Source organism: Cibotium barometz, chromosome 47 (assembly GCF_041138505.1).
Source record: "Cibotium barometz isolate CiBa-2024 chromosome 47, ASM4113850v1, whole genome shotgun sequence".
Taxonomy (NCBI): domain Eukaryota; kingdom Viridiplantae; phylum Streptophyta; class Polypodiopsida; order Cyatheales; family Cibotiaceae; genus Cibotium; species Cibotium barometz.
In genome coordinates this window covers 39965264-39982017 of record NC_141092.1, presented here as the reverse complement: position 1 = coordinate 39982017, position 16754 = coordinate 39965264, and the positions used below count along the sequence as shown (strand labels likewise).

Here is a 16754-nt window from a genome sequence, read left to right as displayed (position 1 = left end):
GCAGCGTGTGATAGATGTCCACCTCGGAGTTAACTGGACATAGTCTGTTTATGGCTGGATGGCCTTCATTTGAGTCTAGTATGACTAGATCCGGGCTCCTCCTTTTGGATGAGAACAACCTTGCTTTCTCACAAGAGAGCTATCACAGTTGCGGTCAACTGTTAAAAGGACGGGAAGATGTCACCAAACTCGGCATGTTCCTATGGGAAAGGACTCTGGTAATTCCAGAGAGCCCAAAATAGTACAAGTATTGAGAACGGGGATTTCCATTACACATACATGTGCATAAATCATGGATGCATGCGAATGCATTAGAGGATTTTTGTTAGAGAATGACATGCTTTTGTGTTGGGCCTGCTTGGATGTATGAAGGGATAGGTAGTGCCGGGAACACTTGGCATTGCATACTACTTACCCCAGTTAAGTGCATTTGTCTGCTAATAAATCTATCGCATTTTACATGATTAAAATATGTGAAAAGAGGCGGACATTGTTATGGTGACCAACTTATAAGCCTATGAGTTCACACTAATTTTAATGAAGCTAGACACTACTAATAATTTTGGGCACCCATAGGTAATGAACAACTTATTTAACTCGAGTAAGAGTTGGAAATGAAAAAAGAAGCTACCAGATATCTTCAAAAGAAGAAACTTTCTATCTATACGTGGGCTTTGCTAAATTCAACAAGCTTGTATGCATAAAAACTAGTCTACCAGGTCACTTTCGCCATGGAAAAACACACACCCAGGTTGGTGCGAAGGTTCTCCAGGTGGCTGCTGCTGGGCGATGCCCTTCACTAAAGTCCCCTGAGTCCAGACGCACGGCGACGGCTGTAGTATTTGTTGCACTTGCTTGTGTTGTACCTGCTGCACCTGACCGTATTGTACCTGCCGCTCCTGTCCGTATGATACTTGATGTATGTGTTGGGCTTGTTGTGCGTTGACGTCCAATACCCGCCGTACAAACTGTACCGACTGTACTATAGCTTGGTACTGTATGGTAACCATACCTTTTGTATCTGATTCAGTTGTACCAGCCACCAAACTGTACCGACTATACTAGCCAGGTACTGTACTATAATCGTACTTGTTATACCCGTACTACTTGTACCTGTATCATACTTGCTACACTTGCTGTTCGAGCTGTACCTGCCGATCTACTCTGGTTGATGTATTGTACCTATCGAATCTGCTCTAGTTGATGTATTGTACCTGCTGTACGAGATATACCTGGGATCCAATACTGTGTCAACTCTATCTTCTCTCTCGAGTAAAGTAGAATTGCATAAACTCATGGGGTATAAAGAAGGCTTTGTTGCACGTTACGACAATCAACCTATTGCATGCTATAGTGGGCCAAACCCCTCATGGAATAGAGAGTGAAACCTCCCGCTGATCTCATAGTATACCGGGCAGCGACATGTAATTCTTCTCTGTCTCAACCTTTGTGTGGCATAGTCGGCAGATTCTCTCATCCCTAGGTCTCCGTATGAGCTCCCTGGCTCTGAAGACATGCTCAACTCTCCTTGTCTCCACTCTGAGGCGGTGGGATGAAACCCGTATTTGACCAATCGCAATCCGCATGGCATGGGACATGTGAACACTCAGGTAGGCCGGTACCTGAACCGTACTGAAGGGGTGGGAGGCGGTCCATGTGGAGCCCATATCCTGAGAACCAAGTGGAAACTTGGGCATACCATACTCTAGGGTGGCAATCGAGTGCTAGCTATCTCGAGGATTGTAGGGCAAGCCTTGGGTATCTGTGGGGATCCATCTTGTTGATACGATGGAGGTATGTGACTGTGTGGAGGAGTGCATCCACTACCATCGAGGCTGCAACAAACTTTACCTGGAGAATCCCGTGTGGGACTGATGGTTTGTTGCGGATCATACGGGAGAACATCATGACTTGGGTCCTCTCAACTGGCTACCAATCTTCATCAAATAAATCTGGCCCCCAAAAAGCTGCTCCATACATCAAGGTTGGTGTGACGAGGGTGTCGAAAAGCCAACCCTTCGTTCTAGGCTCCTTGAAATGTGCCTAGAAGCCTACTGGTCAAGTAAGCGCATCTAGCTCTACTAACCCATTTGTTGCTCAGACTCCCCTAGAAGAACCTCCCTCATCAGCCCCGTTTCCGGGCACAATCAATAGTCAGGAGTTCGAAGATAAGCAGGAGAGGACTTTCCGCACAGTGTTTGTAGCTATGCAAGTAGGGAACTCCACTCATGATTCGGTGAATCAACAAGGTGGTAGCGCCACCCAAAACGAGGAGTCACTCAAGCTACTAATAAGTCTTATGGTCTCATGGAAGGCTAGCAAGTCAGTCTTGTTTGATTGCGGTAGTACAGAGGATGTTATATTTGAGTGAGGCGAGCTGCCTAGCAAACTCACTAGGAGTTGACTAGCAAACTAACTAGGAGTCGACTCCATTAGACACGCCCATTCTGGTTTTGGCACAAGCATGAGTTGTCACGTTACGTCAGTAACACAGTGTGCTAGACTCATAATCCAAAAGGTGGATTTTGTACGTGATTTCATAATTACACCCTTAACTAGTGCAGACATGATTTTGGGCATTGTTGCCTTTAGTTGTGTAAAATGGTTTGGATGTTAGTACAATCCAATGTGCAGATTGATTTTGATTGAGACATACAGTTACTCATATTGCTCAACTTCATTTTTTTAATTTATGACATGGATGGGATCTCAATATTCTTGTCAATACACTGATAAATTTTTTATACTGGATTTATTCTCGATTTGCTCAAAAAATAATATCGTTTGTTTTGGATCAGGGAGGGTTTATTGTAAAAAGGCTTGCAATAATGATGGTGAAAGCTGGGATGATTGTGAGTGTTTATCTACTTTGTCATCAAGTTTTCCTTGTGATTGAGTTTTGGGATAATTTTCACTGAAGTGTTTCAAGTTTGATGAAGGCTTGTGCCCATTGCCCCTTGGCATAATAGAGGGATTCACCCATGTTGGTATCTCTTTCCAAGGGGAGAAGGATTCACCCATGTTGGTATCCCTTTCCAAGTTGAAAAGGATTCAAGGGTCGATGCTAGTGAGTTTAGGCTTTGTCTATAGTTACTGGATGCTGATTTGGTGATTTAAATGTTGCTTTGAAAATGCAAAGGCAGAGGGAAGATCATGTCTAGTCACGGAGGGGATCCCTGATCCTTGCACTTCCTCCTCATTGTTCCTAACGCAAGCGTGTTACAAGTGATTTACCACTAAATTGAGCTCCTTTGCTTCATATCTGCTATGGTATGCTGCCATCATTGCTCCCCATCTACTTCACTTGCAATGAGACACACCCCACACCCCCCCAACTTTCCATGCTATGCTCTTGCCTTTGCCTCTGTCTCCTCATCGTACGAGTTGGGCTGCCCTCTAGCATGTGTATCACGTGCATGCACATGGACATGGATCTTACATGTAGCTACCTCTTAGGTAAGTTTAGGAGCAGAAAATGGTCCGATCTGGACAGTCCTGGCAGCCCTATGGGTGCCCAGAAGTGCCTTGGACATGGTGAAGTACCTCCGGAAGCCGGTTTTCTGAGCGTTTCTCGGTGGTTCAATTGATTCATCAGAAGCACCCTTTTGTATGCATGTAGATAGGTTTGCATAGCATGCACAATTCAAATCTACGCTTTCGATCTATGTTTTCATTGTATAGATCATACTTTCAGCAATGTATAGTAGTTGAAATCTCTCTTTCTCCTTCTCTATTGTGTATTCTCAGATTTGATCAGCGTTGATCTCTGCATGTGCTTAGCGTTAAAGGAGCGGATCCAAAACTCCTCTAAGTTATGAATGAGAGCTTATATTACACCACTCAACACCTCACAATGACACTGGCTCAAATGAAAGGTTCTCTAAACTCAAGTGCAAACTCATCCCTAGCTAAAGCACAAATGTACACCGTTGATGACTACCTTCAAGGAAGATGTTTGCACCCAAGAGATGTGATGAATTGAGAAGAAAGAACTATACAAGAGCTTATCACTACTCTCATCACTAGAGGTAAGGCAAGAGCATGGCCTAAGCTTAGAACACTAGCATGCTAGCTCTTTATGAAGGGCTTGAAGTGATGAATTACAAAGGAGTGGACCTCCTTATATAGCAACTCAAGGGCCAACCAATACAAGCAATCTCATCGGACGTCTACTGACACTCACGAAGATTTGCAAGTAACTTCCACAATCTACCATAGGTGTGAAGCCTGCTTTGTACGTAGCCTCACAAGTATATGTGGCAACAGTGGGTTGTTTCTTACTCAACCAAGATATGCACGAGTTGCCAAGAAAAGAAGAGTTCCCATTGCTTTGTACTTAGCCTCACAAGTATATGTGGAAACAGTGGGTTGTTTCTTACTCAACCAAGATATGCATGAGTTGCCAAGAAAAGAAGGGTTCCCATTGGTTGATTGCTGGGTGTCGTAGTCTCCAGCCTCGTCTGAATCACTATAAGCATACAATTGCAAGCTGCCCCCCTGGGATAAAACAAGCCAAGATCTAGGGTGCCCTGAAAATAGCTGAAGATTCGCTTAATTGCTTGCCAATGCTTAGTACCTGGACTATGCATGAATTTGTTGGCTTTGGAAACACCAAACTGAATATCTAGTCTTGTGTTGCTCAAATATATGAGATGACCAACTGCTTGGCTGTACATACTCATGTCATAAGGCTCTCCTGCATCATACATGCTCAATTTAAGCTCTGGTTCTACCAAGATAGAAATAGGCTTACAAGCCAAACTTATGTAGGAGCTTCTATATGTACTTGGATTGATGCATCATAATGCCATCATCTGGCTGCACCAAGTGTCTGCACAAACTATATGCCCAAATAGTAGTGCAAGAGACCTAGAACTGGTATCTCAAATGAGGTCTTTGAAAGTTGAAATTGCATCCTCATTGTTCGCAGTTAGCAGCATGTCATCCACATAAAGTATGAGCACAAGGAAAGTTGGACTGTTTCTGAAACCCTGGCTGGCCAAATAAGTGTGTATCTTCTCATACCAAGTTCTAGGAGCTTGTTTGAGACCACAAAGAGCCTTCTGGAGCTTACATACTTTGCCGATCTTCCATATCAATTGTGTAAACCTCTTCATCAGTGTCTTTGAAGTCACTTTCATCACTTATCTCATGAGAATCTTCCTCCTCATCCGAAGAAGTCAAGATTTTCTTCATTGTTTCTCTAGCTCCTGGTTGCACTAGGATTTTTACTTGGGAATCACCGAGAGCGATGTGTCCTATCCCAATGTAACTTATTGCATTGATCTTTTGTAGCCACGGTCTTCCCAAGATCAATGGCTAGTCCTTTGCAGCCTCCCCTAGATCCACGACATTGAAATCCACGAGTGTAGTTACACCAAGCACTGTTACTAGGACTTCTTTGACCACTTCTCTTGGAAAAATCTGATGACCGTTAATCATTTTTTTAAATTGGTGTTTTCCTAGTCTTTTGAGATCCATTTTATCATACAAATAGGTGGGCATCACGTTGCATGAGGCTCCTCCATCCACACAAGCACCTTTAATCCTTTTAATATGCTTTAATGGATTTTCTTTGCCAAACTCCTTTTTTTCTAAGTTCCTTGGCCTTCCCCTCCTTCTGGGTGGTGAGGTCTGACTACCTCTCGTCTCCTTAGCCCCAAGGAATATCTAAACCCAAAGTATTTACATGAGAGTCCCTTTTAGTGCACTCAAACCTATAGTACCCTTTTTTCCCACATTAATAAAAGCAGCATTTGACCTTTCCCTTGGTGGACCTCCCATTTCTTCCCTCCTCTTGGCTGGGTGTCTTAGAGACCAGCAGATAATTGATCAAATTTGGAGGCTAGTTTGGCTACTTGTTGAAATTGTGAAAATGGGGAGAATACCATGTAATAGCCCTTGTAAAGCATTGTCTCAAAGTGTCTCTCAGCCCTAAAGAGTTCTCTTGTTAATTGTAAGCCTTTAGCCCACCATGCAGTAGGAAGTCTTGGAGCAGTCCACACTAATGCTGGTGTTCAGGCTGGCTGGATTTGGTTGTTCTTTCAGACCGGTCTCCCCTCGTCTGGCTGGCTACTTGAAAAAATTTGTGGCAGGTTTGTTGAAAGGGGAGGGAAGTTTTTTATTTATAGAGCTCCTAAAGTTGATAACCTTGTGTTAGTTAAGTACCCTCTTTTGTCCCTTTATATTGGAGTTCACACTATGGAATAGTTCCTTTGCTACTTCCTAGGTTAATTAGTACCCTAGCATGACACATGCACCTGAGTGTTGGGGCTGATGCATGTGATAGCACAGTATAGAATGCAGAGGATGATCACTCAGGAGCCCTTGTAAGATGCAGACTTGTGTCCTTTGAGATTCATGGAACAACGAGCTCAACATTGGATGGTAGCACGCTGCACATGGTGGGTTAACCAGTGGAAATTAATCATTGGTGCACCCATAGATGCTCTGCATGGCAATCACTGCTGCATCTGGGCACGGGGTGCATAGATGCAAAAAGTTGCATAGTGTGGTTCATTGATTAAAGGCCCCTTTTATTTTACAAGGGCACCTGAGCTGATTGTGCTTTCTATGTTGTCTGTTGGTTTGTTTATACCATAACTATGGTGAGTGTATCCCATTTTCTCTTTCGACCATGTCACTTAGTATTGGGCTCAGTTCAATACTATTGGAAGTCTGATTGCCTGGCAGTTGTGAGGGCCAAATGCACAGAATCCATTGAAGGAACTCGTGCATTCCATACGCAGCCACTGCCTATCATGTAGTCTGATACTTTCTACACCCTCTCTTCAATTTGGGACAGAATTTACAGGCCTAAGTTGGTAAAGGGAAATAAATTTTATTTGTGAGAATGTGGGCTGGCAGCCCTGAAAGAACGCGGAGCACCAATCAAAATAGAGGCGCAGCACATGGAAGACGGCCATCAACCGGCTGGTCGCCCCCCCGCCCCCCCCCAACATCCCATGACACCACAAATAAAGGTGGGGGATGAGGGGAGACCAAGGGGCATTTTGCCCTATATAGAGGGGTTAAGTTGACCCCAACCCACTATGTGGGATAATAGACTGCCACATGGCAGCGTGAGAAGCAGAGGGCAAGAATCCATTCCAACACCCCCCCTGGCTGCGAAGCCCGAAGCCGAGCAGCAGGAGCCGACGAGGCTCTGATACCATGAAAGAACGCAAGCTTGTTGGAATGGATTCTTGCCCTCTGCTTCTCACGCTGCCATGTGGCAGTCTGTTACCCCACAGTGTGGGTTGGGGTCAACTTAACCCCTCTATATGGGGAAAAATGCACCCTGGTCTCCCCTCATCCCCCACCTTTATTGGTGGTCTCATGGGATGTTGGGGTGGGGGGGGGACCCGGCCGGTTGATCGCCATCTTCCGCGTGCTGTGCCTCTATTTCGCTTGGTGCTCCATGCTCCCTTTCTATCACTACTCTCCCATAGGAATTAATTGGCATTACCATCTTTACAATTGGCTTTACTTGATTGTATTTACGAGACATCCTCCATTATTGGATGGAATCTGACACATCATTTTTCATTTTTTTCGATTTTGCAGGCAAAGATGATTGCAATAACCTGTGTCACAAGGCTCCTGTAATTAAAGAGTATGAGTGGTCAGCACACTTGGATCGATCTCCAGGCTCTCCAACAAAATCACGGGTTGGCCACTTCTGCTACTTCTTTTGTTTGCCTAATTATATTTTTCATGAGGTAGAATACTTGTGGTGCTAATCAAGAGTAATGAAGAGAAGAGGTATTGTTTAGTCAATTAGTGTCTTGGAGTGATGATGGTGGATCGTAAGAAATGAACCACGTGTTGTAACCACTTGACTTTTACACAGTTTTTTACACACTTTGTTTGGATGGATAGGAGAACAGGTTTGGAAACATAGTTAGTATGATTTACTGCTTAACATTTGCACATATCAACAGTATGGTTGAAGGGGGGAAGTTGTTGAGAAGTTCAACAGTAATTGCCTCAAAACAAAGACCTCTGTATGCATGAGTGGGTAAGACACTCCTGTTACAAAAGGACATGCATGCATAAACTGAGCCTTGCATGATGTACTTAATTTTCTCCTTTATTTAATAAAATAGAAATTTTATCCATCTTTGGATCTCATTCCTTTAGTCCTATGACCATAAATTGTCTCAAACCTTTTCACAGCTTGGCTTCCTCATCACCTTTAGACAGTACTACAATCATGAATCATAACTGTCATGTGCACAGTGTGTATCTACCGTGTGCTATACGCATGCAAGACTAGTTTCGAGGCTTGGGGAAGCTTGGAACTAGGCAGGCCGATTGACGAGCTGAGTTAGGGATACACTAACGGGCGGGCACCCAAGTATGGACGGGCGGGCGGCCAAGTGTGGACGCCCGATGACCGGCCAAGTGTGGACGCCCGATGACCGACCAAGAGCCTATAAAAGGGTGGCCAAGGTTAGTTATTGTATTATAGAGAGTCTCGCGAGTTTGTGAGAGCTCTATGGTCTTGGAGCTTGGATCTAGTGCAGACGTGCACCTGCTTTGTGCAGCCGAGACCGACAGCAATCTCGAGGCCCGCGAGGGCAGCTTCGTGGCGGTATGGGACGTCGCGAGGAGGAGATTGGTCGGTACGTCATCCTAGTTAGCTCAGCTCGTGGCTCGGTGGGGACAGCCAAGACTGTGGGCTTGCCCACGGCTGTCATGGTTGGGAGGTGAGTCAGGCCTGCACCCCCTTGCTTGTTTGTCGTTCGTTTGTTTGCAGGATTCGAGTTTCAAACCAAGATCGATCACGAGGGGATCCGTGGGGATTTGACAGTGGTATCAGAGCATACCTCGTGAACGAGCAAGTCGGTAGGTAGAGAAGAAGAGGTCGAAGAACGGTATGTGTTAAAAAAGCTTGCTGTTTTTTCTGTGCATACTGCAGTTTTCAGATTAGTATGTGTTTTTTCTTCATCAAAGAAACCCATGTTGTTGATGGGGGAGGTGGTAGTCTAAGTAGGGTTGATAGCTTTGCAAAGAAGAGACTTGTTTGTGTGTGCAGTCATACGCATGAACTGCAGGGAGAGAAACAGGAAAAAAAACAAAAAAAACGAGTTTGCTTTTCATTGATTGAACGAGAGAGAGAGAGTGAGCGTTGCTGGCGGGTGTGCGTATGGGCCGCAAGAAACCCTGTAGGCAGGCGCCTAAGGCCATGTAGGCCTGCGTAGCCAGGCAGCCAGGTGCCTAGGCTTGCGTAGCCAAGCCTACGCAGCCTAGCGCAGGCAGCCCAGACCAGGCAGGCCAGGCGGGCCAGCGCTCATGCCAGGCAGCCGACGCCCAGTCCACGTCCAGCAGGTTGGCGCCCAGGCCACGCACAGCAGGCTGACGAAGCGCACGCTGGCGGACAAGTTGGCGCAGGCGCTCGAGCCGACTGCAGGTGACGTCAGCACCCCACGATGGCAACCGGCAGCTAATCCAGGCGCCGGCAGCTCACCGACGGGTGAATTCAGGAGGGAAGCAAAAAAAAAAAAAACGCAAGTAAAGCATTACGTTTTTTTTAGTGCTTTCGTTTTTTGTTTTTTTTAGGGGAGTTTAAAATTTTTAAATTTTAAAAGAATCCCCCCTCTCTAAGGTTTCCAAGGTGTTTTATTTTTTTTAAAGAAAAGAGAATATATATATATATATATATATATATATATATATATATATATATATATTCAAAAAAAAACACAAAAGCTAAAGCAAAAGCTAAGCCTAGCTTTTCGAGATTTTTTTGGCTTTTGGGAAACCTTTATAAACCCCTCACGTGGGCTTCGAATTGTCTCTCCGCGTACCCTCTTCACAATGTCGACCCAAGAATCGGAGTTGGAGCCCCTCGTGGAACGCGAAGGCTTGCCGGCTACTACGAAAGGTACCGATGCCGATCATTTTGATGATTTTGTGTCAAAAACAGATTTCCAAGAGTTCAAAGTAGCTCTCAAAGCTTCTTCGTCGGAACGTCAGGTACAAATCGACGCTCAAATGCAAGCTTTGCAGAACTCCATCGCTCTATTGACCACTACCCTCTCTACTTTCTCGGGAATGGATACCTTGGCTTCTGCTTTAGGCCCCAATATTACTCCGGAACCGTTCAGGGGCGAGCAAAAGCAGCGAACCAAGGAGATCGTGGACACGTGGCTACACAAGTGGCAAGTTCACTTTCAGTTTCATCCATATGATGATGGAAAGAAGATACAGTTAGCAGCAGGTTTCCTGTCTGGCAAAGCTTTGCTTTGGTGGAAGGAACTGAACCCTAAGCCAACGACTTGGGCACAATTTGAAGATATTTTCAAGAAAGAATTCCTCAAGAAAGAGGATGATTATGATGTTGTTGCCCGGTTTTCAGCTTTGACCATGACCTCGCAGCACCTCACTTATGAGGTCTACCTCCAGAAGTTTCGTGACTTGCAGATGAAAGCTACAAAGATGGATCCCACTACTCTGTTGGGGTTTTTCGTAGCTGGTTTACCAGACTCGTACCGATTACAGGTAAAAAATAACAAATGTAAAACATTGGACGAGGCCATTCATTCAGCTCGTATCTATGATGATACGATGGTCTCTTCCAAGTCGAAACCCATTACCGAGCAGGGGAACAAGCATAAAAGAAAGTTCTCCGCACCTATGGCTAACACGACAGAAGGCAAGTCTTCGGACCAACCTTCGAAGAATTCCAGTTCGACACCAGCGAAGAAGAAACGACTCCTTCGGGCTTTGAAGCTCAAGAAGGACCTTGTTTTATCTTCGAAGAAAAAGGACACATGCGTAATGAGTGCCCGAAGCAAAAGGGTACCAAGTCAAACGCAGGACCCAAGCCAAAGGCAGCTAACCAGTTGTCTTTGACAGGTACGTCAATTATTGTACTTTCTCGCCCTAGTACTTGTTCTGATTGTCTGTTCAATTCTAAGGTATTTGGCATGCATGATCTTCTCCGAGTTTATGGAGAAGTGAATGGCCATAAGGTTCACATTCTTTTAGACCCTGGCAGTTCGCATAACTTTGTTAACTACAAACTTGTGCAGAAATTGAGTCTTGATACGACACTTAGCGACCATACCTATGAGATACGTCTACCTGCGGGCAGACAAGTTTGGGATCGCAAGGTGGAGATGCTTCCAATCCAGATTCAGGACTACAAAGATACTCTGGAATGCTATGTTATGCATCTGGAAAATGTAGACTTGTTATTAGGGATTGAGTGGTTTAAGACTCTTGATGTCCAGATAGATTGGTCTAGTCATATTTTTTCTTTTCAGCATAGGGACACCAAGTATAGTATTTTAGGTGATTGTATTCATCCCTCTCAGGGACCTCTTGTAAATACAATTAATTTTGGAAATATAATGGATTCTTCTTTGTATACCGCTTTCTATTGTGTATTGATTCCACTTTCTTCGTTTCTCATCCCTTCCTTGGATGTGAATGAATTAAGTGTGTTTAAAAGCAAAGAATTACAGAAGATACTTGATTCGTTTCAAGATGTATTTCCTAAGGAACTGCCATCGGGTTTACCACCTGAACGGGCAGTAGATCATCGTATTGACTTGATCCCTGGTGCTCATCCTGTGAGTATTCCACCTTATAGGATGAGCCAAGCTGAGGAAGATGAGTTGGCTAAACAACTCGAAGATTATTTGAGGATGGGCCAGATCCGTCCAAGTAAATCACCTTGGGATGCACCTGTGTTGCTTAGGAGAAAGAAGGACAATACTTGGAGAATGTGTATAGATTACAAAAGATTGAACAAGTTGACCATTAAGAACCGTTATCCTCTCCCTAGATCAGATGACCTAATTGACCGGTTAGCAGGAGCGAAATATTTCACGAAGATAGATTTACGTACTGGCTATCACCAGATACGTATTCATGAAAGGCATGTCGAAAGAACCGCCTTTCGGACTAGGTATGGCCATTACGAGTTTCTCGTATTACCTTTTGGGTTAACCAATGCTCCAGCCACTTTCCAGTAAATGATGAACGATCTTTTTCGTGAACATTTGGGGAAATTTGTGGTGGTGTTCTTGGATGATATTTTGATATATAGCCGTAGCCGTACTCTTGAGGATCATGTCAGACACCTCACGATTGTCTTATCTATTTTAAGACAGAATCGACTATATGCTAAGTTAAGTAAATGTGAGTTCTTTATGACCGACATCATTTACTTGGGACACAAGATCACTAGAGATGGATTGAGCATTGACTTTGACCGAGTTCAAAAGGTTTTGGACTGGCCTATACCACGAACAGTGAAACAACTTCGTTCTTTTCTTGGTTTTGTTGTTTTTCTTCGGAAATCTGTACGGGAGTACTCCCAGCTCACACTACCGATGACCGACTTATTAAAAGTCGTGGACGTAAGTCCAATCAGCCTATCACTTGGAATAACGATTTGGATATGGCCTTCAGACTTTTGAAAGATAAAGTCAAGGAAGCACCTATCTTAGCATTGCCTGATCCTAGTCGGCCTTATGTTCTTGAAACTGATGCCGGTGACTATGCTATCGGGGCTGCTTTATTTCAAGATGGTAGACCGGTTGCTTTTGAAAGTAAAAAGCTAGACGACACTCAATCTCGTTGGCCAACCCTTGAGAAGGAGCTTTATGTTGTGATTCATGTTCTCAAGGTTTGGAGACATTATTGATATGGCTCCAAGTTTGTGGTATTGACTGATCATCAGTCAATCAAGTATGTGTGTGATGCGGATGATTTGAGAGGCAGGAAAGCTCGTTGGGCAGAGTTAATGCAAGATTTTGATTTTGAGATCCGTTATCGGAAAGGGTCCATGAATAATATTGCAGATGCGCTTAGTCGGATTAGAGAGGTGAATACTTTGTCGTTCACCGAGATTTCTACTGACTTATTTCAGTCATTGAGAGGGCTTTGCAGGACTGATAGTTATTTTGGTCCATTTTGGCAGAAGATCTAGGACGGGAGCTCATTGATTTACCAAGACTCGATGACTGAGCAGTCTACTATACAGGCTGCAGGAGGTCAGTGGATGATTCGGAATGGTTTACTGTTCCGTAATGACAAAATTTGTATACCACAGATCCCGGACATTAGGTCCAAGATTCTGAGAGAGTGTCACGACGCCCCTTCTGCTGGACACCCTGGGGTACATAGGACGCTATCATTAGTGAAACACACTTTTTATTGGCCGAAGATGAAAGGGTATGTAGAAGATTATGTTCTCAAGTGTCAGATTTGTCAAGCAAATAAAGCTTAACGCTTTAGACAGGCTGGGTTGTTGCATCCTTTGCAAATCCCAGGTAATAAATGGAAAAGTATTTCCATGGATTTTATTACCGAATTACCAAGAACACATCAAGGCCACGATTCTATTTGGGTTGTGGTAGATTGCTTGACAAAGATGGCTAGATTTTTACCGACCCGGAAGACTATTACAGCTACGCAATTAGCTCGGCAGTTTATCGAGCAATTGTTTAGACTGTACGGGTTACCGCAGGACATAGTCAGTGATAGGGACTCTGTTTACGAGTGACTTTTGGAAACTTGTTTTTGAGAAGTTGGAAACAACTTTGAATTTGAGTTCCTCTGATCATCCTCAAATCTGATGGCCAGACTGAAAGAGTGAATCAGATTTTGGAGGATATGCTTCGAGCATATGTATCCAAAAGACAGAGTTCATGGGAGGATTATCTTCCTATGTTAGAATTTGCATATAACAGTACTAAGCATACGAGTACAGGGTTTAGTCCTTTCATGCTTATGTATGGTTTTCAACCAAGATCGCCTGCTACTACAGTAGGATTCTCAGGACTTCAGCATGATGCACCACGTAATTTTTTGCAAGATATGCAGGAAATGTTACAAGTTGCAAAGGAATCTATTAGAAGTGCTCAAGACCGAGACAGGTTTTATTCTAATAGACATCGTTCACCTAGAGAGTTCTCTGAAGGAACGATGGTGTATTTGCGAGTTCCGAAAGATTCCGAGACTTTGCGGACAGGTAGATCTCCGAAATTATCCCCTAGATACTGTGGACCATTTCGTGTTACACGACGGATTGGTTCAGTTGCATATGAATTGGATTTGCCTTCTCATGTGAAAGTTCATCCCGTATTTCATGTCAGTAGACTTAAGGAAGTACTGGGTGGAGCAGATCAGTTAGTTACTCCTCAAGAAATTATAGATGTCCAGGACATGACATTTGTTCCGCACGAACCTGAAAAGATTCTTGGATTTCGTGAACGAAGATTGCGTCATACGCTTATCACGGAATACAAGATCAAGTGAAAGGATCGTGTTGAGGAGGATGCTACATGGGAGACATTGACTTCTCTTCAGAGAGATTACCCTGGCTTTTTAGTGAGCTCAGGAGTGAGCTCTTAGAGGAAGGGGAGTATGTCATGTGCACAGTGTGTATCTACCGTGTGCTATACGCATGCAAGACTAGTTTCGAGGCTTGGGGAAGCTTGGAACTAGGCAGGCTGATTGACGAGCTGAGTTAGGGATATACTAACGGACGGGCACTCAAGTATGGACAGGCGGGCGGCCAAGTGTGGACGCCCGATGACCGGCCAAGAGCCTATAAAAGGGTGGCCAAGGTTAGTTATTGTATTATAGAGAGTCTCGCGAGTTTGTGAGAGCTCTATGGTCTTGGAGCCTGGATCTAGTGCAGACGTGCACCTGCTTTGTGCAGCCGAGGCCGGCAGCAATCTCGAGGCCCGCGAGGGCAGCTTCGTGGCGGTATGGGACATCGCGAGGAGGAGATTGGTTGGTACGTCATCCTAGTTAGCTTAGCTCGTGGCTCGGTGGGGACAGCCAAGACTGTGGGCTTGCCCACGGCTATCATGGTTGGGAGGTGAGTCAGGCCTGCACCCCCTTGCTTGTTTGTTGTTCGTTTGTTTGCAGGATTCGAGTTTCGAACCAAGATCGATCACGAGGGGATCCGTGGGGATTTGACAATAACAACCTATGAATTAACAAAGAATTGTTAGCACTCCCTGCAAACCACCACCGCTACTAAAGAAAAAGAAAAATATAAAGCAGTTGTAAGTATGGGTACTGACACTTTTGAACTGAAAGTCTGCGTACACTCCATGATTACCAATGAATTGTTGAAGTAGACCCCATGCGTTTCGCTTGTTGAAAGATATCCAAGAGAGACTTAATCTCATGTGCCGTGTTTTAACATGTAATGTGTCATCAAGCCACCATTCATACCAACAAGATCATCCTCCACGTATGGGACCAAAGTGCCATGACATGCACCTTGTGGGTTTCCTTCTCGCAAGATAGGTCTGCCTTTGTTTTCTCAAGCCTGTGGATGAACTACTTTGCTGCTTCTGCTTACAACACACACTACTATTTCAACTTGCCAAGAACACAATCACCACCTTTATCTTCCTCCTGAGATGCCTCTTTATATCAAAGCACATGACTTCTACATTCCCAAGCTTCTTATATTGGTGAACATATAATCTCCAAAACATACATAACAACCATTTCTGGTGACTTTTGTTTCACTTGATTACATTGCTTGGATGTTTTCTCATGCATGGCAAGAATATGCAAAATTTAGCCTGCACATGATTGACTGCTTGGATACATGACAAAAAATTGTGAGGCTCATAATTGATTGACCAACATGATGGCAAAGATTGCCGAGGCTTTGAAGACATGATCCATCGAAGCAGAGTCCTACAAAAAAGATCAATTAATGGGGGCTGTACAGATGTTCATCAGACCACTTTGAGTTTGACATTCTTTTATTTCCAGGTTATTGCACAGTCTTAAAGGGGGCCCTTTTTATCCAACTGAATGCTTTTTTATTAACAAAATAATCTGCTTTCGAACAGAAATGCGAAAAGGCGTGCATTCGGGGCTGTGCTTTCAAGGTCTGTAGGTAACGAAGTTTTAACCAGTTTCCAAAAAAGAAATCAAAGATGTTCGTCAAAATGCTTCTTCAACTGCTGGCCCGCCTATCATGATTAGTAGGGTTTAATAGTGGGGTGGTTTAATTTGCTCAATGTGACAGTTCAATGTAACAGCAGCAGAGGTTGCCTCTGCGATTCCAAGAAAGCCTCCCCCACCTCCACCTCCACCACCACCACCACCTCAAAGCCAAAAAAAGCCACTTGCTGCAACTGTGGAGGTCAGTGAAGAGCCACCAAGCATATCTGCATGATATACATATTCAGTCATGGGAATGTGGGTGATGCGCTAAGGGATCGTGTCAATGATAAATTTGGTCTAATAGACAAGTTACAAGCTAAATGTCGCTCTATTTGAACAATGTATCATTTCAAATGATATGCTTGGGGATGGTGGCTATGGTAAAATGGACTTCAAAGGCAAACAAAGCACGGGTATCAGGAGCAAGGCTGCTACTTCAATGAATAGCAACAGGAAATGGTTGGCTTCCAAGCCAAAATGCAAGAACATGGCTTCTCACATTTTGTTGTTTTTGCTTTTGTTAACCCGTTCCCTAATCTCCTCCCAAGATTTTTCTTGCAAAATGTTCCTCTTTTAGTTTTGATTTTTCAAAGATTTCCTTGCCGTCTCACCCAAATTATGATACACCCGATTTCTCTCAGTTTTCCCTTGCTTCCTTTTTGATTTTACATTGTTTCCTTTCATGCATACAGTGTGTAATGTTCAAGACTTACCAGATTTCATGCAACTATGCTTCAATGGTTAGCTTTTTGCTACCTTCAAACTGTCAATGGCCACAATGGCTAGCTTTTTGAAGCTAGTATAGAAGGCTTCCT

General features: G+C 44.1%; 1 protein-coding gene across 3 annotated transcripts in view; it reads left to right on the top strand.

Moving 5' to 3' along the window:
* Positions 1–16549, top strand: part of LOC147611671 (uncharacterized) — a 58067-nt gene extending 41518 nt beyond the window's left edge. The window contains exons 2-5 of one of the 3 annotated variants that reach the window (XM_086784709.1): positions 2799–2852; positions 7567–7670; positions 15843–15889; positions 16022–16549. In XM_086784709.1, coding sequence (XP_086640835.1) covers positions 2799–2852; positions 7567–7670; positions 15843–15889; positions 16022–16031 — 215 coding nt within the window. In that variant the 3' untranslated portion in view covers positions 16032–16549. The remainder of the gene's footprint in view (positions 1–2798; positions 2853–7566; positions 7671–15842; positions 15890–16021) is intronic. The other 2 variants (XM_086784707.1, XM_086784708.1) reach the window with 2 other exon arrangements.
* The last annotated feature ends 205 nt before the right edge of the window (positions 16550–16754 follow it).